The 23,968-nt window shown below is 40.2% G+C and overlaps 1 protein-coding gene across 2 annotated transcripts; it reads right to left on the reverse strand.

Annotated features, from left to right (window-relative positions):
* Window positions 1-373: 373 nt before the first annotated feature.
* LOC145433975 (WD repeat, SAM and U-box domain-containing protein 1-like) lies at window positions 374-9,822 on the reverse strand. 2 transcript variants are annotated; one of them, XM_080311236.1, is made up of 14 exons: window positions 8,911-9,822; window positions 8,662-8,843; window positions 8,466-8,602; window positions 7,703-7,826; window positions 7,546-7,630; window positions 7,358-7,477; window positions 6,497-6,624; window positions 4,658-4,796; window positions 4,561-4,592; window positions 3,808-4,027; window positions 3,645-3,737; window positions 1,682-1,774; window positions 1,543-1,617; window positions 374-804 (listed from the first exon to the last, which is right to left on the reverse strand). In XM_080311236.1, exons 1-14 carry the CDS (start codon window positions 9,005-9,007, stop codon window positions 650-652), a joined length of 1,680 nt encoding a protein of 559 aa, XP_080167362.1. In that variant the 5' UTR covers window positions 9,008-9,822; the 3' UTR covers window positions 374-649. The 2 variants fall into 2 exon arrangements, with proteins under 2 accessions (XP_080167362.1, XP_080167361.1); XM_080311235.1 differs by having other exon boundaries at window positions 7,694-7,826.
* Between the last annotated feature and the right edge of the window lie 14,146 nt (window positions 9,823-23,968).

Below are 23,968 nucleotides of genomic sequence, written 5' to 3' on the forward strand. Positions count from 1 at the left end.
AGAGGTGGTCGAAGAAATCATGCTTAGTAGGCCTACTCAAGCAGAAGTAACCACATAATTTTATTAATACTCAAATAGGGCCAAGTAGAAATGTCCACGTAAGTAATAAAATAACTATTCCAGGTTCCATTGCTGTTAAGTTGAAGACGTTTAAAATCCTAACCACTTACAAGTAGTGAAAGTTGGTAAAGCCTACTTGGGAACCTCCAAAATAATATAAGTCCTTCATTACTGAGCATTACCACCTCTGCGTACTACGCAACGTAACCTTATGTATTTGCAAGGTATACACCCTTCTGCCTCCACAGAATATGTAGTAATTGCTTCCGTTTCGATCCATTGATACTCCAAAGCAGGCAAATACATTACACACTTTTAATAACATATAGATTTATTTCCATAAGAGCACAATATCGAAGTGCGAAAGACGTTATAGAAATCAATAATGAGATAAACCACAATAAATGATCAACGATCAAGTGGGAAGTTTGTGGACCAGAACCAACCGACGGTCGAGCAATGATCCGATTGAAGATTTGAACCGTAAAAATTAAGTCAGAAAAAGAAGTCACGACTTTCATAATAGGAGAAAAGGACGTAACGAAACGGGATGCAAAAGTATAAACAAACATGTCAAGCATTTGATCGCTTATTTATTATTTTCCAATAATTGCATAATCAAAGTCTTCAAAGCTTGGTTCGGGATTAAGTTGCGGGACACCAGTCTTTGGTTGGTCATTGGGCTGACGTTTTTGCCTCTCTTGAACCAGCCTTCAATGCCGCTTCGCTCGTACGTGAACCCGTCTGATCAGCAAAAAATACGCATTAAATTCAGCACTAGGGCTACAAACACAAGAGCAGTCACATCTATGATGAAAACGAAAAGGATATATCCAGGACGAAGATGGTATTCAGAGGGAGCTTACTGTAAGAGACACGGTAATCCGACAGTCGTCGACCATGTTCATTCCCCACATTGAATCAAAGTACAAGCAGATTCTACAGAATGTAATTAGCCAGCGATCGAGATTGATGGATCGCGATCTGACATATCGACTTCGCCAACTAACAGATGTCACTCCATTTCCATCGTTGGTACTTTTCACGCTATCTTCTATTACTTTTCATTCAGTGTGTATAGTGTACAGTACTTGTACAGGCTGCTTTTTGTGCAAAAATATTATTTACATGTTCCAGGCAAACGTCTTACTACTACAAGTCGTTTTGACTTCTGTTTTCATTTTATCGCAATCTTGAAATGATTAAATATATCAAACTTAACTGAACGCAGGAATGAGTAAATCGACCTATTATAGAGGCTGGCCAGCTAGATGGGATACGGCTGTAAGTGCGCTGCCTCGCTATCAATCCTTATCCACAATATTCCTATTACCACATCAAACACACTGCCACCTTGTCTTAAACACAGCACATAGTCACCGCTTCCCACGATACATCATTGAATCCATTGGCACGAGTAAAACGTGTACGATGCCCAAAATTCTCATACTCTACAGTCCAAATCTACATATTTTCATTCACCTGCCGCGATGACTGGATCGAGCATCACCTCTCTTGATATCGGGCAAAGATACTCGTCCGGGATATCTTTGTCATCTGGAAAGACAAGGAACATGCTCTCGAGTGGTGTAAAATGGCGTTGAACATTCCAGTTCCTCACCTATCGGAAGTTTCGGCGTTGCTGTTATAGTCGGAAAAATGCGGTTGGCTGGCGGAGCCGTGGCCGGTACGAATACTGGTTGGCTTGAGCCTGCTGCAAATAAAAATTGTAGCGATGGCAAGCCTGCTTTGCATTTTTAAGTTTCAGAGGAAACACATTGCCATGTTCAGACTAGGGATTGGCAAGTAGCCGAGTGATTTGATGCTGAAACTATTACTCAGATGACATTACAATAGTATGAATGATGTGGAAAGTACAATTATGTATCCTTTATACGATCACAAATAACATAATGCCAGTTCTACACGACATTAAACATTATCTGGTATTTTATTTTCCGACCATACATATTTCATTGAACTTTGTGACGATGCTGTAGGTCGATCACAACTTCAAAGATATGCCATTCGCACTAACGTACGTAGCTTTGTAAGTATGTTTCGTATGCTGCGATGCCACCAATAAAGGTTTCAAGGCCTTCACAGTTGAAAATGGTATCTACACCGTAATTCTCTTGAAAATTCACTTTTAGTGGCACTGAGCATCAGGGTTGTAATGACTCGAGTCATGACTCGACTCGAGTCAGACTCGAGTCACGATTTTCTGATGATTCGACTTGACCCGAGTCATTTTCTCAAATTACGGAAATGACTCGACTCGAGTCATTCGGTGTATTGACTCGACTTGGACTCGAGTCATTGACTCGAACCAAGTCATATGACTCGTCGACTCGAGACTCAGACGGTCAAGACCGACATTTCGTTGTAATTTCGAAAAACAGTAAAGTGACCAACCTATTGGGATTTCGTCTATTGGTGGTAGTGGTACGTGAAAATGCGACCAGAAACAGAAACTGAAAAGTGTGGAAAATTAGTATATTATGAATGCGAACCATTCGATATCGCCGAACAGAGTTGTAAAAGTGGGCTTAACAAGACTTCAACCAGAAACTGAGCAGTCAACACAATGACTTGGACTCGGACTCGAGTCATAATACCATGACTCGGACTCGAACCTCTGCTCGATGACTTGGACTCGGACTTGACTCGGTGGTCAATTGAAAATGACTCGACCTGACTCGATTCAAAACTACAAAAGTGAGATTGACTTGTGACTCGGAGCTTTGTGACTTGGTTACAACCCTGCTGAGCATATAATTTTTGAACTAAAAAAATTCATCTCTCCTCACTTGACTCAAATCATCAGAATTGATACTCGATTCAGATTCGAGGACTCGAATCATTATGCCCACCCCCAGTTCAGAGACACACCCAGAAATGGGTTTAAATTAGTCAGTGTTCTACTCCAGTAGAAGTAAAACTAGTACAGTGAGGTTCTACTCAATCACAAGTAGAAATATCCAAGATATTTCCAATTCACTTCAAGTGGAAGTAGAAAACGAAAGGCTTGAAAAGTACTCTGTTGGTTTCAACAAGTAGATTTGACGGAGGGGTCGCATACTTTCAGCAGTGAATCGGATGTTGCTGCTTCGAAAATTACAAGATGCATCTCAGGGAGTTACTGAAAATGACTGCACATAGCTACAATGTTCAAAAATATATTCAGTTACCGTGACACATGAGCTGCTTCACGTGATTCTTACGACTATCCTCATGAAAGTTATGCAAACTATTACTTGTAAATAAAAATATAAAAAGCAGTTGTACCTAAAAACTGTTACAAGTAGAAGTGGAAGTAGTTTCAAACATAACCATTTAAGTAGCGCAATAGGCGAAATCTACTCAAGGACTCTAAACGCAGTACTTTTTTACTGACCACTTCTGCATACACCGACCCTCACTGCACCTGCACAAATACAATAGAATGTAATGAGAACAAAAGTCGTAGGACACCCTAAATGCCAAGAGTCTTGAAAATTTTGTGAGCGAATTAAGTAGAGCGATATAAAATCGTAGCCTCTATACCACGCAGGTAGGATATAAATAATGCAAGAATTACCTACCCGTTTGATTTCGTAACACAGCCGCCGGCAAAACAGGCCGAGATCTCAGCTTTTCGATTCCGCGCAATATCTTGTTGCGATGACCCAACGGTCCTGCATTATGCATATGTAATCACTAATCAGTTACTTTGGCAAAAGAACATGGTTAGAATTCAATCCTTACCGACATTCAATTCGTTCGAAAGGGTATCTGAATTCAAATCCAAAAGTTCCTCGCCATCAATTGCATTCAATTTGAACGCATCCGAATATTGGGCCAGGCCGAGCTCGTTTTTTAACCATTCCAAAACGTCGTCACTGCTCCACTGCAGGACAGCTTTTGGTTGGTCGACAGCGCCATCGGAAAGTGTCAAGTCTACTAAAGCTTCTGCTGTAACGTCTACCTTAACATGAAATGTGTGAGTTGTTATGAACAGAAATATTAATAGAAAATTATTGAACGGTGACTAAAAAACAACTTTCACTTCACTACTACCCATCGGTGGTCAAAGTAGTTAGTGTTGCAACTCCAGTAGCCGTAGAAGTACTGGGGTAAATTTCTAGTCGATTGCAAGCAGAAGTAGCTATTTGAAAAACATGCCAAAACTACTTCAAGCAGATGAAGAACATACTGGTTTGATGAAGTACTGAAGTAAGCAAAAAAATAGTCCTGGTCGATCAGTCATATACATTTAGCAGTTAATCGGAGGCGGTCACTTTGGAAAGTGGAGGGTGCATCTTCGTGACTAAAGCAAAATGACTAATGACACTACAAAGTACAAATAGTCTTGCCAAAAAAACTGTCAAGTAGAAGTGGCAGTAGTCTAAAACATAACCACTTAAGCAAGAAGTACAGGTAGGCGAAACCAACTTGAGTATTCAATGGAAGAAGTAGCATATTCTAGCTATCAATAACATGAACGGTGGTAGTTCTTACCTCAGCATTGTCAGCGTGATTCAAAACAAGATCTAAAAGTAGAGGATACTAGTTACTGGTGTCAGTACAGCACTAATTGCAAGTAAACGTCTCCCACCATCACGAGCATCCAATTTCCAAATAATCGTGGTTTTGTCATAAGAAGTTGACGCCAGGTACTTGGCATCCATGGAAAAGCACACCGACGTAACAATGGCTGTGTGCCCTTCCAAGACAAAGAGCTGCTCTGCAGTAACCTGCAATTATACAGGTAGAGATTTGAGTACATAATTATCACAAGCATGAGACAGTATACCGAAATGGAAAAATACAGAGCTGGTTCCAGCAAGTCATTGTTACTCTGATGAAAACGGTGCAGTACAGTGCAGCATGCATTCAATCTATTTTCACATAAAAGTATCATATGATTTGGAAGAGTTCGTGTAGTTGTAAAAATTAGTTTAGGTTAGGGTTGCCATACGTCCGGAATTTCCCACACATGTCCAGAATTTCACTGTTGAAACTAGCGTCCGGGAGGAATTTCTAAAATATGTCAAATGTCCGGAATTTTGACGTAGGCTCATAATTTTTTGGTAAATCAGCATAAAAACAATATGTTTTGGGAATGTTTATGCTGATGCATGATCTTTTCTTCTCGCTGGGCGCGATTTACTATCACATTTATTGATTTCAATATGGAGACTACCACCCTCGAAAAAACTGCCATAAAATATAAATATAAAAACCTTCATTTACTGGAATAAGCCTAAATGCAATCGCCATCATAGGAGAACGGTATATTCCTAGAGATCGTTAAGGCCGTTTAAATGCTTTATTCAAAGATAGTGGTTCAAAACGGGGGGTCGCTTGCCTTTATTCAGGGGTTTGCGAATATGTTGAACGTAATCAGCTTCCAAAATAGCCCGTGAGTCAGTCTGGGCAAAGGTGCTGACTTATTTTAATGAGCTCGTCAAATTTTTATCTGGGCCACGGTACATTTTCAAATTGGATATGGAGTCACGGCCATAAAAGGTTGGAAACCACTGGATGTGGGGTGTTTATAAAGCTCCGTGGTGTGCACCGGCATAAGGCCGATAAACAATCTATCGTTAGGACACGAACATGACTTAACGATGTGCATTTGTGCAATTACGCTCCCTGCATTTTACTCATCATCCTCCATGACCAGCTCTACCGCTAATTCTGATCATGTGGGCGGAGAGTAGTAGTAATATATGGAACGACTAATATTATTAACAGAATTCATTCCAATAATTTACCGACCAGATGCATATAGAAACCAGATTCATATAGCAAGACCCCCCCCCCCACCCATAAGTTGCATCGATTACGATTACCCTATAGTGCGGGCTCAAAATCATTGTTTATTTGAGCGGGAAGTAGCTGAAAACATGTGCTTTCGCTCCCGGTTACACAACACACAGCCACATACTCCTGAACCGGATCGAGACCATACCTCTGGTCTATGAGCAAAGCTTTGCTAGTGTGACATCATAACTCATTTTTAAAGTCCATTAGTGGGCGCTAAAGAGTGTCCGGCATTTGGGTTGTTGAAATATGGTAACCCTAGTTTAGGTTGTCAGTTGTGAACAAATAACCCATGTCTGCAACTATCGCAGGATGAATAGCAGTGCTAGGGGCCGACTATTTGCAACACTTGGTGGTTGTGGCAATCTTTTTCATAAAAAGAATGAAACTCAACTAAACTATTTCTTGTAGCGGTATTGGTACAGATAGGTGTAGGTCTATTGGTACACTTATACGGATGACAGAAAGTATATTCGCATGAACGTTCAGTACAGATAACACAACTAATTATCGTTCTGAGCAAACAGCATATTTATCTATGGTGGAAATCGCACAACTCACAAAAAACTTGACGCGAGTTATCTCGTTAGCCACCAAAGGTACGCCGGTAGACGGCTTTCAAACTTACCGGGTTCCAAACAATAACGGTTTTATCGAAAGAACTTGATGCCAACTTTTGTCCGTCTGCTGTAAAACAGCAATGGCTCACAGGACCACTGTGACCACGTAACTCGTGCAATTTTTCAAGGCATCGACCTGAAATTATTCCATAACAATCAGCAGCAATCCATAATATTTACAGAGAGCTCAATAATTAATGAAAACATATTAAGAGTTCAGATTGAGCGAAAATTTCTTTCATTAAAATAATTTACCTCTTATCTGTTAGGTTATATACAGTACACAAATACTATGAGATGAGCACCACATCTACAAAAAATGTCACGATATGTCAAGGACATTGTCGGTAATAATCGGTAATGGTCTCCAAAATGTCTAACTACAATGATACAAAGCTGATTGTTTTAGGAACCATGTAATAGCCTTCATGATATCATGCAATTCGCACCAAATTTTAGCCGAATACAAATAGCCCTGTTGGACAGAAATGGGCCTGGATTAACAATTGAGATATTGACTATACTTATCATTAATGATTATTATATTATAGTCATATTGGAACATTAAATTTTGCTCTGTAACAAAGTCAAGTAGGAACAACATGATCGTAGGTCATGGACTCCATATAACAAATTCAGAATTAAGACTTCACGCTTGAATCCTAGATAGAAATTGTATTCTCTCATCTTCGTTGATGCCTTGGGAAATCCACTGGTTATGTTGTGGGAAGAACATTAAATACTTGCGAGGACCTGTATTGTGGTTTTAAGCAATGCACCAGGCACCAAGCTATAGTAGAATGAAAATAGTGAGGATTCCAATTATAATATAATAAATATAGTGAACATTCAAGTCAAGGAATACTGACTGGAGTAGTTCCTTTTCCCTTCGGCTTTAATGGCAATTTCTCTGTGAAAAATCCACAGCTTGACAAGATTATCCTGACCACACGTGGCCATCAAATAGGTGTCAGCGACTTGGCCATCACCTAAATAATGATGAATGAGCAATGAGCATATTTGAAGGTCCAGAAGCCAAAATGCAAAATCAATTTACCGATGGCATGAAATGTGGGTGAAAAGCAAATGCAATCAACTCCGTATCCGGATACACCTTCATGAGCTTCAGACTGTAGAATGCACTGTAACGATGAAGAGATTAGCAATATATCATCCATCATCACACGTAATACATGTCACACTACCGCACAGACCGATTGTTTGTATCTTAGGTCCCAAACACGCACGTCTCCTACTCCAGACCCAGTCATCAAGAAATCATTGCATGGAGTGAAGCAGGCGGCATTGATATTTCCATCAGGGTGTCCAATGAACTGACTGCAAAACATAAATATTAGCAATATAGGCCCTATCAATGCAAATTATAAGAGTTATATATATTTATGATGTATCCTAGTAAGAATTCAAGAATATTAACAACAAAAGAACTAAGCTTGCTACGCTGCACAATATTTACATGCAATCATGAATTTGCTATGTTATCCGTACCTACCGTATTTCAAACTAGCTAATTAGTCCCGGGCCCCAGAATAATGGTTGCAAGATGCAAGCATCTCATACTATTAGATATTGCCCAACATTACATATTGCAACACAAAATATAATTGAAATGACAGGATTATTCAAAATTAAAACTTGTATGTTTCGCAAGGACCGTACTTGAAAGTTGATAGCATTCGAATGACCAATAAATCATTCAAGTTGGGTCAAGTCACGGTGGGGGGTCAATTGATTTGAGTGACAATGTCATGACGGTCATTTGAGCGGCACGTAATTCAAGCTAGGTTAGATTTGATTGGGGTTGGACTCAATGATTAAAAGAGAATGTGTCAATGTATCGCTGAAAATAACTTCATTTCTGTAACTCACATTAATAAAATTGCCCGTTTCAAATGTGCCACTCAGAAGCCGTCACGCAGTTGATATTCACCAAATATCAATAAAAATATGACTTACAATAATTTCTTGTTCTGCTCCAAATTCCAGACTGCTATTGCACCATCTGAAGACCCTGACACTAACATGACAGAATTTGAAGAGAAACGACAAACTTGCACAGTGTTCGAGTCAGAATGTTGGAACACATGTCTGATCTAATACAGAATTTAATTTTGCAGTTAGATATTGACAAATGTCTTACTTAATGACTTACAATAGGTTCTGTGTCATCTTGTAATTCCCAAACAACTGTTGTTCCATCCATTGAGGCAGACGCTAGCAGGTTGCCTGTTTGATTGAAGGTAACGCAATTAACTCCATACTTGTGATGATCTAACGGGGAATACGTTTTTTCCTGGAAATCCTTGGCAGAAAATACTCTGATGCTCTTGTCACCTTGAAACATTATCAAACGCATGAGGTTTATCGCATATTTTTAATAATAAAGCTCAACAAAACAGACCAGAGCATGTCACAAAATATTCCTTATTGAAGGCACAGCAGCTGACCTCTTTTCTGTGACTTTGTATCACACAGAAAGATGTTTTATAGACATCCATCACTTCTGCTGGAAGTATATAAATAAATATTGAGCTAATCAAGTATAAACTGTAATAATATGAAAGGTTTAAGTCAGGGGTTTGCAACCGGGGGTCCGCCAAACTTCTAAATTTGCAGAATGATTGATAATCCAATTTGGATTTTTGCAAATTAGGGAAATCATGAGGCAGTTTTGCTGCATATCTGCTATAACTTCATAACTAACAGTCTAACACTAACAGAATGGCTGTCTAAGTTTAAATATTCTACTGTGCAAACTCATTTTTATTGCCAATATCCATTACTGGGATCTCGGTACGTTTTGCCTAGTATAACATGTGAGCAGCGATGATTTCCCAAGTTAAAGTAATTTAATAAAAAACAATAAAAAAATGAAACATAGTGCGAGCACAGGACACCGATTCCATGCAGGCCAATAGCCTACTGCTATTCCCAATTTCTCTAGTAGGCTATGATGTTATTTTCAAGAATGGTCAATGTTTTGTTACTGTTTCTCGCTATCCTACAGTTGATATTTGCACATGACTGATGGCGGTTGCACAATAATAGAGCTTAATTTCAACTAAGACTTTGAGGGTCCGCTGGTGTCAGTGACGATCCAATAGGGATCCGCAAAAAGAAAAAAGGTTTAGAACCAGGAACCACTGGTGTAAGTGTAATATCCCTATCCAAGTTGATATTTACAAAATCTAGATAATCTAGAAGACTGTGCAGAACTTTTGGAGTTAATGTATTTTGGTGAATCACAATTGCGTTGCACTGTACCCATATTATACAATAGAGCAGGGTTACCATACGTCCTCTTTCAAGAGAATTTGTCCTCTTTTTTGACTTTTTTGAAAGTGTCCTCGGAGGACGCCCGAGGGAATGTCCTCTTCTTCGATTTTGTCCTCTTTTTTGAGAATTTTGGTTAAATGGGGCAAAATTTGACTGAGATACAGTAAATCAGCACTGAAGTAACGCTCCGACGGCTGTTTCTGGAGCTGAGCCGTAAAGCTGACCTTTATTTTGATTTTTTTAGTCAACTGACAACCCCGACAACGAAGGTAGACGGCCTTATCACGATTAGACTAGACACGAGATATCAAGATAAGTAAACAACAAACTACGATGGTTCGGAAGGTTCGTCTTTAGTTCATCGTCACTGGTCCAGAAAAAAGGACATCGCGGGAAGACTTACAGCAAGCGCTCGACTTTGCTATATTTCTTCAATCTGCACCAGCAATATTTGTTTTGTTTACCTCCTCTGCTATCCTTACATAAAGATCACGTGACATTACTGTACCTGTCAGGTGATAAAGAGAGAGAGAGAGAGAGAGGGAGAATCTTTATTCGTATGCATTACATATCAACATTACACTGCAAAAACGTAACAGTAAAATGCGACATGCAAGGTAGACGGGAGGCTCGATATGACAAAGTCTTCAGAGCCGAGCCACCCAGGACAGGAGCAATATTCAGTCGACAACCAATAAATATTAAATAAATAAATAAAAAACGTAACTATGGAACAAAAAGAAAAACAAGACACAGTATCATGCACCAATTCAAAATTCAATGCAGATACAATTTAGCGGTAGTTAGAGATAAGAGAATGAAAACATTGTTTTTAAATGCACAAGTGTCTACGGAGATTACGGAGATTATGTGGAAGCTTATTCCAAATATTGACACCAATGAAACTGATTGAATTTTGCACTAGACTGGTAAAGTGGTGTTGCACAGAAAATCTGGTATGATGTTGGTGGGTATCTGAAGGTATATTGGACAGATTATCAAAATATAGTGGCAGTTCACCCTGATGATAGCTATGCATAAATTTCATCTCAAATTTGAAAATGTCTTCCACTTTCAATATTCCAACGCTTCGATAGATCCTATTACGGGCTGTCATCCTTGTACTATAGAATGTAAACGTGGAATGGCAGCGACCGATTTTGCAGCTTCGTTCCGCTTCGCTGAAGCTTTACTCGGACTTATTTTACGGCAGCTACTGTAGAATTTCTGGCAATCCAAAAGTTGTCTTCCAGAACTCAGAATTTACTGAATCCGGTCTTGATCGAAAGCTACTGTAGCACTGACTTCGAAAATATCAATCAAAATATGGTGAAGCACCGTACTGAGATTAAAAACCCCCCTCAACATCTAAAATCTGCATTGTTCAGAACAATCGGATGATCGCAAAACAATGACCATAACAATGACCCATTGCGGCTCTTCGATTGTTCGGACAATGCCGATAATTCAGACTTGGAGGGCGAATTCTAAGCGGTTCAGTGCCTGATCATATTTTTATTTACATTTTCGGAATCAGAATCGTTTACATTCTATACTTGTACCATCAAATCTAGATTATTACATCAAAGCAATGCAATATTTCGACATTAAGGAAGATACGGAATGTGAAGGTTGCTACCAGGGTTGTAATGACTCGAGTCATGACTCGACTCGAGTCAGACCCGAGTCACGATTTTTTTGTGACTCGACTTGACTCGAGTCATTTTCTTGAAGTGGGATAATGACTCGACTCGACTCGAGTCAATATTTGGATTGACTCGACTTGTACTCGAGTCATTACGCATGACTCGACCCAAGTCATTGACTCGGCTGATTTGATATGACTTGAAGATGAAGAAATTCGCGAATCGTAATGGTTGGATAAACGCATCTGACGAATTCTGCCGATATCGCTATTTGTCACCGCGCACTGCTTTCGTTGCACTTGTCTAGGATATCAGATACCGTAAAAACAACAGACAATGTTACATAGCAGCGATGCATTGTACAAAATCATCCAGTGATGAAGAGGTAATAGATCCTCCGCAATCAAAGTAGCCTACTCCAGACTTTTCAAATATACAAGCAAACAATCGAAGCAAAGTTGAATTAGAGCCAATGAAATGAATCGGATGGTCAAGTACTTAGATGAGACTGATAAGCTCATGTGTAGATTTGAAGGCTATGATTCTTTGCATTTTTGGGCGACTTGAAAGAATGAGTATCCAATGCTCTTCAGTGTGGTTCAAAAATGCTTGTCAATTCCTGCATCTAGTGCTCCAGTGGAATGTGTATTCAGCAGAGGTGGTCAGTAACGAAGTACTTCTACTTTTTCGAAGTACTCAAGTAGTTTTCCTCTACTTCTGGTACTTACTCAAGTAGATCGGATTTTCGCTACTTCTACTTCTACTTCGTAATATTTTGTGATCTACTTACTTACTTTTCGCTATTTTCAGTTTGTCAAGTAGAAGTAGTTCAATCTTCCAATCAGGAAGATAGCCTGAGGAATTTCGGGGCTGTTCAGTAAAATTTTCATAAAAGTTTAGTAAAACCCTGAATTTTCGTCGCGCTTCGCGCGTAGTGGATACGGAATGACTGGCATGATTTCACGAAAGTATCGGTGAATACAATTTAGGTGAAGGGTTGGCGTGGTTCCGTTCACATCACATTGTCGCCCTTCACCCATATGAAATAATTCATCACAGTATATATGGCCAATTGGCCAATCATAACGTTTGAAACTGATGTTTCGCAATCTAGCATTTACTTGTCATACCGTAATCTAGCATGTCCATGGGGTGTCCTAATCTGGAAAAGTGGACTCTGACTTTTCTTTTAGGTTTAGAGCTGTTTTAGCATCTCACCTTTGAAACTTTCTGGACTAAAAACATGAAATATATGTTCTGCTTTTAGGAGTAGTATTTATATTTCACTTTCAATTCCCAGTATCATATACTTTGAGTTATAATTATTATCAGTTCTTTTGTCTGGATAACATACATGTTGAAGTATAAAAGCTATTGTAGTAATGCCTTTAATTTCCGAAAATAAAGCTACACAATATGGCATTTTTACGGTCCACCATATTTTTTATTAATGTTTACTAATCGCTCAAAGTGATTACACCGTATCCTATACAACTTCTCCGTATTGCTCTTCGACTAAACTACGGGCCTTATGGCGCCATACTATGCTATTTTCTAGGGATGGTGTGAACTTGAGGTTCACGTTCGCGTTCTGTGTGTGAACCTCGGAAATTTAGAGGTTCGCGTTCACAACAGAACCTTGGTAGGTTCTGCACTGTGAACCTTTTTCATATATTACAATTTTCACTTCATTATGACATTTTTGGTTCGAATTTATTGCATTTCAACTGCGGGCCACTCTATACATGACGCTGGCAGCATGAAAACACAAAACGAGGATGCACCTAGACAGTCTCAGAGATTCTAGTTGCTTTATTAAAAAAGTTTGCTCGAAATATCCAGCCTTCCGTTTGTTAATATTTAGTGACTCTCTGCTGTGAGCTTGAACCGCAATCACACAACAGCACGAGCGACATGTAGTACACGTAGAGAGCGAATGATGCTTATTCAACCAATCAATGAGATTGATATCGTTTTTTGAAGTAACAAATCTAGCAGGCGTACGGGGTCAGTCTTGACTTCATATGTTTACCGTATCAATAAAACCAAATCCGTGCGATTGAGGTGTTGGCTACAGCTGTATAACTTGTGACGTAGCCTAACATCGGTAGCAAGTATAGAAACCTGTTTTACACTCTGCCCAATATCAATGTACCAATACTCAGATGCCGAATACACTGTCCGGTCTGGCCAAGACCGTTGCGGCGTAAGCTTATATTCCCTGGCTACTTCTCGTCGAAATTGTTGGTAAAGCGACGGATGATATCGATTTTATGGGAGTATTATATCATTTGATTGCCTCAGTTGATACATTGAGCGACGTATCACACGCCAATATGTACTTCAGCATTGTGTCATTATGTGGCCGAGGTCGTCGCTAGGTATCGAGTACATTAATATAGGCTATCACTTCATTGAAATGTAGGGTTTTGTTTTGTTTGTTTTGGGGTATGGTGTTTGTCGACTACTATGGTCATTTACACCAGGCCGATATTCTTCTTATTTTCCGTAGCTGCCGACTTATAGCACGGCCCACCTCTAGGCTTTTGTAAGACACCGCTGACGCGGATGAGGTAGGGATGAGGTAGGGATGATGTAGGGTTGTAATTAGCAATATGACGTCACGTGACGTCATGAGGTTCACGTTCGCGTTCACACAGAACCTTTCAAAAAGGTTCGCGTTCACACGAACCTGAACCTTTCAGAGGTTCACACCATCCCTACTATTTTCTAAAACGTGCTCTTCGCGAAAACAGAGGATTAGCGTCGCATTTCCATATCAATACTATCATTTTCATCACATGATGTAGACGAATACTTATAGCTTTATGCTTTCGAAAATTGGATACCTGCTGGTATGCATCAATATGAATCAAGCTCGTCACCTATCGCATAGCTCAATTTGCACCTTTTTACAATCCATGTGAACGAATTAGGATCGTTTACACAATTACTTACTTACTTGAGTACTTTTAAAGTCAGTGAATTCTACTTCTACTTCAAGTAGTTTTAGGTTGCTTATGGAAGAAGTACTTCTACTCGTACTTGAGTAGATTTTTTCGTCACTACTTCTACTTCTACTTGAGTAGCTTTCTTGACTACTTTGACCACCTCTGGTATTCAGTAGATGTGGATTTATTCTAAGGCCATGCCGCTTTAACATATCTGAGAATATCCTTTTCACTTTAGTATTTTTGAAATGTAACTCATTGATTTGATCTGCTGTCTGTGAAAACACAAAATACCCGCCGTCCATTTGACGTTTTGTTAGGTGTATGCATTGTGCAATTGAGTAATAATGAATGCCTAATGTTGTGTGATGTTTGTAGCCTACAATAGGGCTGTTCAAAAATAACTTCTATTTTATTCTACTGATTGGCTGCTTGATAAAATTGTTATGTTGCATATAAAGAACACTGAATCTGGCTTAATTTTAAAAAGCAGAATCAATGATACGAGAGGAGAAAATTTTGGATTTGAAAATGAATGGAGTATTTTAATAAGAAATTCTTTCATGTAATATAATTACACACCAGTAGTAAGCCGACTATTTTTTTAATATCCAAAATATTCCACTCTAATAACTTCGCTTCTTCTAGTTGGAATTGAGCCAAATTTGCTATGAATCATATTTTTACACAATCTAATAATGTCATGAGGTAGCCGGTAAAATTCGAAAGTCTCTATTTGTAATTAATCCAGAATTTCTCTCATAGCATTGCTTTCTACAGGTTGGAATTGAGTCAAATTTAAGTTCTTTTAGGCAATTTAACAATTTTAAGAAGTAGCCTCCCTTGACCCTTCAAACGATGACTTGGACTCGGACTCGACTTGGTGATGAATTGAAATGGCTCGACTTGACTCGAGTCAAAACCACAAAAGCAAGATTGACTCGTGACTCGGAACCATATGTGACTTGGTTACAACCCTGGTTGCCACCTTCGCCAACCAAAGTAATGCCGGGCAATGATTGCTATATGTGGTTGGAAACTGCAGGTGACCCTAAAAACGCTGCAAGCGCAAAGTGAGGAAAACGAGGAAGTAACGGAAATAGCCCCTAAAACGTGAAAACTGCGGGAAAAGCGGGAAATCCAGATTCATAAAACGCTGAAGCAGCGGACAGTCGGTCATGGATCTTTACAGAAGTCATTGTGCGAACAGCGAAAGACCTCAACCAAGTTAAATGTGAAGGAGGGCGAAATCTCGTATACGGAATAGCGAATCATGGTCGGGAAATTAAACATAATTATGAAGTAACTGAGGGCTAAAAATTCGGTCATTGACCATTCTATAAACGCTCAACCCGACCTGGCGGAAAATCAGGACTTTGGGGCCGGAGTCCCGGAGCCGGAGCCCCGGAGCCGTGCAGTTTCAGCGGAGCCGGAGCTCTGCATAACGATACTCATCTCCTATCTCACGCACCAGCTACTACCGCAAGCTTGAATGCAGTCACCCGTGATCAATGGACGTCCCATAATAGCCTTTGGGTTAACGCTGCGAAATCCCAATTATTGGTCGTGAACTTCTGCGATAACCTAACCGTTGACATCGCTGGCCAATCAATTTCCAACGTTAAAAATGCCAAATATCTTGGTGTTTTACTGGATTCGGACATGTCTTGGAAGAGTCACATACAATTACTCAAACCACAACTATCGAAGGTATGTGGTCTGTTTCGCCGCCTTAGTTACACTCTGCCAGTTAGGATTCCGTTGATACTCTTCAACACTCTATTCCTATCAAAGTTACAATACGGAATTATTTGTTGGGGTGCTGCCTGCAAGAACACGATTGACTCACTGCAAAATCTACATAATCCGATCGTCCCCATCATCGCCAAAGCCCCATTAAGGGAGCCTGGATGCTCGACTGATATATCGCTACTCAAAAGATTTGATGTTCTAAACCAGTGGTTCTTAACCTTGCTCCCAGCGCCCCCCAGGGGGCGCTGGCGATCTTGAAGGGGGGCGGAAACGCTCAGGGGGCGATATGGGGGGCGCTGGGCTCCGGGGGGCGGTATGGGGGGCGCTGGAGAAAAATGGCTTCGCAGTAGATGATGTGGTGTTAGGACATATCCTTAATGAGTATTCAGAGCAAATTAACACCGAAAACTTCGTTACATATAGCTTTCAAAATACACATAGGTTTAATTGTCCATCGGCGCCTAAATGACTGACACCGAATGTTCCTGTCTTGGCAATCTGAACCCCAGAAGACGAATTCCATCTGGCAGGGAAAAATTATATGTCATTGAAGAAATACCAATCTGAAATCGTGTGGGTCTTTTAGTTTAGTACGATTGAGCGACAGGAATATTCCTGTTGGGCGATATCCCCGTTGAGCGATTCTATATTTTTTGATATTGCAGACAGGGGGTCACGAAATAACATCATGCAACGAAGTCATACCAACGGGTTCGCCCGCCCGAATATGTTTAATTATTAGTAACGGGCCCTAAAGTTTCCAAGAAACCTTACAATGTTCGCTTTAAGTTTTGATGAGTCTGCGCACACTCAACAACTCACTGCGCTGACCCTTGGACAACAGTGCGTAACGACTAAAAAAAGGTAATAACTCCTGATTTGTTGTGCGCAACGTAGATTTTCTGTGCGCAGTGACCGTGTCAGCACTGCGCACGTGCGCAGCTTAGAGGGAACATTGCACCTCACTCAGCGCTACCAGTAAATTTGTTTACGTGAGCAGAGAGAGGATAAAAATTGATCTCAATTTACATGCAATTCCCGATGATATTGACCAATTCAATCATTAATTAGTGAAATTTTTCGCACTTCGCGCGAATAGGCGAGAATAGCTGCCTCAGTAAATGGACACCCAATGTAGATACCTAATAGGCTATCAGCAAATAGCGGACAGCCTAATGGGGGTCTGGGAGTGAAGTCCCCCGGAAGTTTGGTTTATCACCCGATGGGTGCCAAGGACCAACGTTTTTTGTTTGGGGAGGGGGGGCTGACGAAGTGCTGTTACGGCCCTGGTAACGAATTAATTGTACCTGTGGGCACGCCCGAATATGTTTAATTATTAATTACGTGCCCTTTATTTTCCTATACAACAGCTCACTCAGTGCTTCTGGTAAATCTGATTACGTGCGCTGAGAGGATAACAAGTTTATAGCGACTTATATATGTAATTACCCCCTATTCATGGAAAATTTTGGTACCTAGGGCGACCAGGCCACACAAACTTTGCTGACCATCAAAATCACGATATGGGGTTCGTGGGGGCGAAGCCCTCAGAAGTTCGGTTTATCAGGCTATGGGTGCGCAAGGCAATCGATTTTAGGGGGGTTAACGTAGTGCTGTTACGGCCCTCCCTCTTACTCATTGTCTTTATTACATTCCTTACAATATGAGGTGGGGGGCGCTGGAGCACGATAATTTTTGAAAGGGGGCGCTGGAAGAAAAAAGGTTAAGAACCACTGTTCTAAACATAGAAGATATCAGAAAGCTAGAAATTGCCAAGTTTATGTATCAGTTCCATTGTGGTCAATGTCTCTCAAATTTCAACGACTACTTCACCTCGGAGTCAAAAGCGCGCGTCAACGAAGAACACCTACCATATGATCAGGACGGAATACAAGAAAACGCATTACTCTATCATCAAGTATGCCGGACCCCAATTGTGGAACAGCATTTCGCCGGCTATCCGACAGTCGTTGAGCATGTCCAGTTTGTCCACATTCAAGTCGAAATACAAGTTGTTGTTTTTTAAATGAATAGGCTACTAGTCAGCCGAGCGAGATAGTGTAATGATGATGCGTCCGGCTTCTTAATCGGTAGGTCGTGGGTTCGATCCACGGCCGGGTCATACCAAAGTCTCGAAAACTGGTATCCGCGACTATCCTGCTAGCCCACGGATAGCATGGAGGAGAAAAAAGCGGGGGTGCTGACTAGATGACTTTACGGTCGTATCGCACCTTCGTCGTTAAATGCTTCCTGATGATGCAGGTGAAAACGAATATCTCTCTCTCTCTCAGGATTACCGGACCACGACCTAACATCGATCTCGCCTTCCGCCACATGCCACATCATTTTGTCGCTTGCCTTTTACATTCTCTGCATTACTCTTCATTCAGTGTGCACTGTGCAGTGTGCATGACTCTTCTTCACTTCGCCTAGCTAGGCCAAGGTGTGTGTCTGATCCCAAAGACTACTCCAAGTCGTTTCGACACCTTCCTATCTTTTCATTGTATCGCAGTTTTGTGGTGTTTTGAAATAATGAAAATATTAATAAAACTGATTGATTGATAAAATTCAAGAGGAGCCGGAGCTGTGAAGCGGGAGCCGGGTCAATGAGCAGTAGCTCCGGTTCCGATGTATTTCGTAAGATGCTATGATTTTACTGATGGCTGAATTCACATAATTTTACGATAATCGTTAAAAAATTGAGATTGTTGCCGCGATGGCACCACCTTTTCTAACTAACCCAGTGGTTCTCAACCGGGGGTCCGTGAAGCATTTTCAGGGGGTCCGCGAAACCTCTAGATTTGTAAAATGATTGACAATCGAATTTTTATTTTATTTTTTAATTAGGAAAAGCATGAGCCTATTTTTCTTTATAATAGCTAAAACTTTAGGACTCACATCATTGAAATGGTCGTCTGAGATGAAATATCCGATTGTGCAAACTCATTTTAATAGTCAAATGGCCAATAGCCTACTGATTTCGCAAAACCTGGAGATTGAATTGGATTTCTAATTAGAAAGAAACACAAAACTGTGCTTCAGGACTTGCGTCCGATATCTAACACGGCGTCTCAAAATTTCCAGACGCCGAACGCCATGTTGCAGTACGGCGACATAATTTGATCGTCAAATTGGTCTAATTTCTCGACCGAATTCTCAGGCTGGCTGGGTATAGGGGTGGAGATGGGTAAAGTTCTTATTGGGGGTGAACAGATGGCCCAAGCTCAATGTATTTTTCTAGATCAGTGGTCGGGAACCTATGGCTCGCGAGCCATATATGGCTCTTTTGGGTATAAGATATGGCTCTTTGCCAAATATTTATTTTTGTATTGAATTGATCAATATTGCAACGACTTGTTGGTAAATTTTCATCACGGCCAGACTAATTATTCTCGTGGCAGTTAAACATGTCTTTGAGAGGTAAAGAGAATGCCGACTTCAGGTTTAGGGGCTCGGACCCCCTCTTTTCAAAATCATCAAATTTAAGTTACTCTCACGCCGGCGGCCGATTTCAGTCGCGAATTCTATGTAACCGACTTGAAATCTTGAATTGTGCGAAATGTTGATTAATCAAAGAGCGTAGCAGACATGGCGACGCCCATTTCAAAACGCAATTTTTAAATACGCATTGTCTTCCTTATCTATACGGCGCGTAATGAACTGTTGTGGATGTGACAATTACAAACTCGAATTACAAACAACGTCATAGCTATCCACGTTCTTGTTTGATAAGTAAAGCTCTGTGTAGTACCGGCGATGAAATGTAGGCGTGTAGCGCAACCTTATGTTACCGCCGAATACTTGGAGAATTGAGATGTCGATAAGTATTTAGATTTTCGGAATCAGTATGACAGTCACGTTCGATCAGTGAAGTGCGGTGAGGGTCATGGCTCGGGAGGCACGGACCCCCCAACCCCCCCACCCCATACACACACACAAACACTTGAAGTACCTGATAAAGAGGCCTAAAATGTCAATAACAACAGCAGCGGGCTTAGAGAGCATCCTCTTTTAACACTGATCGCCGTTGCAATTCTACATTCTACAATATTCTTGGACTGGTTGCTATTGTGCTAAATGGACAAGTTTAGACGGATATAATTACTATCCCTTCACGTACTGGTATAAATTATTCGAAGCACATGAAAATAACATCCTCATATCAGTGTTGGGATCAAGTCACTACCTTCGAGTCACGAGTCATTTCGAGTCATTGCACATTTTGACTCGAGTCAAGTCAAGTCAATCGATTTTCGAAGGTGACTCGAGTCAAGTCAAGTCACTCGATTTTTGGAGGTGACTCGAGTCAAGTCGAGTCAAGTCAAGTCAAGTCACGAGTCAAGTCACAATTCAAGTCAAATTGCCCTTTCGAAGTATGAGGCATGATTACGTCATTGAATTATGCTAGCTGTCGGAAATACAGATTGAATGTTCATTAATTTGAAATCGATGAACGAATATAGAGTTCAATATATACACGCAAGAAGGCGCTGTAGCTAAACGACGTAAGTAATTGCATATCCTCAGTTTATAGTTACCAGCCAAAATAGTCAATAGAGAAACGAATTTGATAAGATGCAATACATTACCCATTTACAAATTGATATGATGCAAATCGAGCCTGTGACAATGGCTGAGACTATATAAACTATATTCGAATTCAATTTCAATAAAATAAGAGGTTTCGTCAAGGTATGAACAGAGAACAGAAATATATATTTTGCTATTAAATGACTTTACTATACTAGTTTACGACAACTTAAGCTATAAGCTTCGATCCCTCCGTTTGCGGTCAATTTATTTGTGAGAGAACAATGGAGGCTCAGTAAAACTCACGATCATTGAATGATTGGTCGCTCTCACGGGTTACACCAGCTTTTCGCGAACAATCGAAATATATGCAAGATACAGTGATTTTATCGACACCGACTACTTGATGACTTGAAATTGACTCGTGAATTTTGCTCCGAGTCACGAGTCAATCCACATTTCTGATACGCCGAGTCAAGTCAAGTCAAGTCATTTTAGAAAAGTGACTCGAGTCAAGTCAAGTCATACGAAAAAGGTGACTCGAGTCAAGTCATGACTCGAGTCATCCCAACACTGCCTCATATACAAATATTCTTTCAGTAAAAACACTAGATTTGTCGAATTTCGAAAAAACGTACACTAGGACACGGGGTAAAGTCAAAATACACTAGATCTAGCGTAAAAATACTAGGAGTGGCACCACTGACCACAAACAACGACAACGCAGGGTATGTATGTATAGCTATCACATACCGCAAAGGGTTATTGGTAGGCCTATTGCAGTGGAACACTGCGTATATAGGCCACAAACAACGACAATGCAGCCTATGCAAGTAGCTATCACATACCACAATTTATTGATGGAAAATACATAACAGCTACATAAGTAAGGGAATGTATTTGTTCCGCATTACGTATTGGCGGTCGCTACCAGACATGGGGTAATCGCGATTAGTAATCGTAATCGATTACGACGATTACAGCATTATCAAGTAATCGTAATCGCAATCGATTACATTCGAAAAAATTCCGAAGTAATCTTAATCGTAATCGACTACTTCCCATATCTAATCGATTTCTTTGTGAAAGATCGATTACTTTTTATTTGCAAAAACACTATGACATAAACTCAACATTCGTGAACAAGGAAAATATATTATACCGTCTGATTTGATAACGCCACTGCTCATTATTACGTCAGAAGTATTACCTTCTCTCAGGATTTCGTAAGAAGTATCCACATCAGAGTAAATAGATATTCGGCGTACATTGTAGTGTGATTGTAAGAACACCTACCGTGCAATATATCAGGTTATCAATACACTCCAGACGCCACTACCTCGCAGCAGGTTAATAATCACCATTATGCTTAGTTGCAAATACTATTTGCCAAATAGTAGCTTATGTATTAATGTTTGGTTAACGGTTATATGCTTAGTTAAACGCAGTTTGTCTGTTGGTGTTTGGCGAGCAACAGGCCTATGTAATACTTAGGCTACGTACACCGGACAAATATTTGAATTTTAACATTACGATTTCCACACGATGCATTAACAATCAACAGCTGCTAATATACATCACAACCGAACCTTTCTTTGCCGTTTCTCGTCACGGCAGCTTGCAGTATTCTCATATGACTCTATACTTGAAACGGGCGCCAATCGTTATTTCGCAATTCTTTACCTGCCTCCATAGCCATCCGCTTATGTGACATGTTAGCCTGGGTTGTAGCTAGAATGAGGACCAAAACAGCAATTCGTCCCGCACTCCAAACGTTAGTCTTGGACCTCAATAAGGTGGTCAATTTTCAAGTTGAAGACTCAATTATCGTCGATAATATTAGTAATTGCATTATATTGCTATTCATTTTTAATCTTCTCTCAGCCCCCGATAGTCAGATATACCTGTAGAGCTGAGGGCACGTAATTCATAATTATAACATCTGGTATATTGTTGCAATTACTTTATTGTATGTTATAAATTGGTGACCTCCGGTTTGTTATATAATCAAAAGACATTGTAGTCGCCCAAACGTAGCAGACGAAAGGAAAAACTTTCGTGAGACGCACACACAAATAATTGTCATGTCTTTATTCCTCTGTGGGTGACCCGGTTGCATCTGTGTTGTGGGCTGTTGTGCACCCAGCGCGGTTATTGTCAATGGACACATGCTCAAAGTTTTGGCCAAGGTCTTTCTTCAGTAATACATTTCTTGGAGTCGCATGTTGGCCGAAACTGCATTTGTCTTTTGGTATATCGTGAGGCGGTAATGACCGGCACCGACATGCCGATTTCTATAAATTATGCATACATTTTTCATGGGATGAGAGGTATGCATTTCAAATTCAAGATATCAAGAGACATTTAAATCGCAAAGCACGAAAAAAAGTTTCTAGTTAAATAAATCTCTCAAAAATACTTTATAATTTATGTTGGTTTTACCGAATACTTTTGAGTCCTTTTCGAGCGCGCTCACCACCCTATATTGGGGAGTTCGTGTTTCGGCAGTTACTGATCTCGTAAGAATGCAAATCTTTAATGCGATAAATCCTCCACTATATAGTTGGGTAATGGGTACATTATGACGTAACAAGCAAATGGCGCATCATTTATTGAGAAAATTGTTGTTATTTCATTAGGCCTTTTCAACGAAATCCTCATATATTGTCTTCAATGTATCTTCTAAGATTAGTTCTAAGAATCAAAATAAATGTAATCGTGAGTAATCGTGATTACTTTTCCAATGTAATCGTAATCGTAATCGACTACTTCCTGATTTTGCTGTAATCGTAATCGTAATCGCGTGATTCTGAAGTAATCGTAATCGCAATCGATTACATTCATGAAGTAATCACCCCATGTCTGGTCGCTACTATATAATTCCTACAAGACTGTTGTATTCCGAAATCGATAGCGCGTTTCACTGTGCCGCAATTGTCCAATTGTTAGCGAATAGTGCACGACGCAGATTCGTTTGTGCCTCACCTGGCTATTGTTTCTCTGGGATATCATTGTCTGTAATAAAGCTGAGTGTCACCTTGCTTGGCAATTTGAAGGGGGTTCTGGTGCTCTGATACTGTTGATGTTAATTTTCCGAATCAGTGTGACGATAGCATTTGATTGATACCAGTTATTATGAATTCCGAGCTATTTACGATGAATTGCATTGTCGCAGTTGAGGCACGACCCGCCCGTGTCTCACCTGTGCCTCACCTCTCCTTTCGCGCTCTATGTTTGAATAATAAATATGCAAATTGATGATGTTGGGTGAACAAATGTTCAAATTTAGTTGTTTATGAACATC

Source organism: Botryllus schlosseri, chromosome 2 (assembly GCF_051294905.1).
Source record: "Botryllus schlosseri isolate E-star chromosome 2, Bs_hap1, whole genome shotgun sequence".
In the NCBI taxonomy this organism is placed as follows: domain Eukaryota; kingdom Metazoa; phylum Chordata; class Ascidiacea; order Stolidobranchia; family Styelidae; genus Botryllus; species Botryllus schlosseri.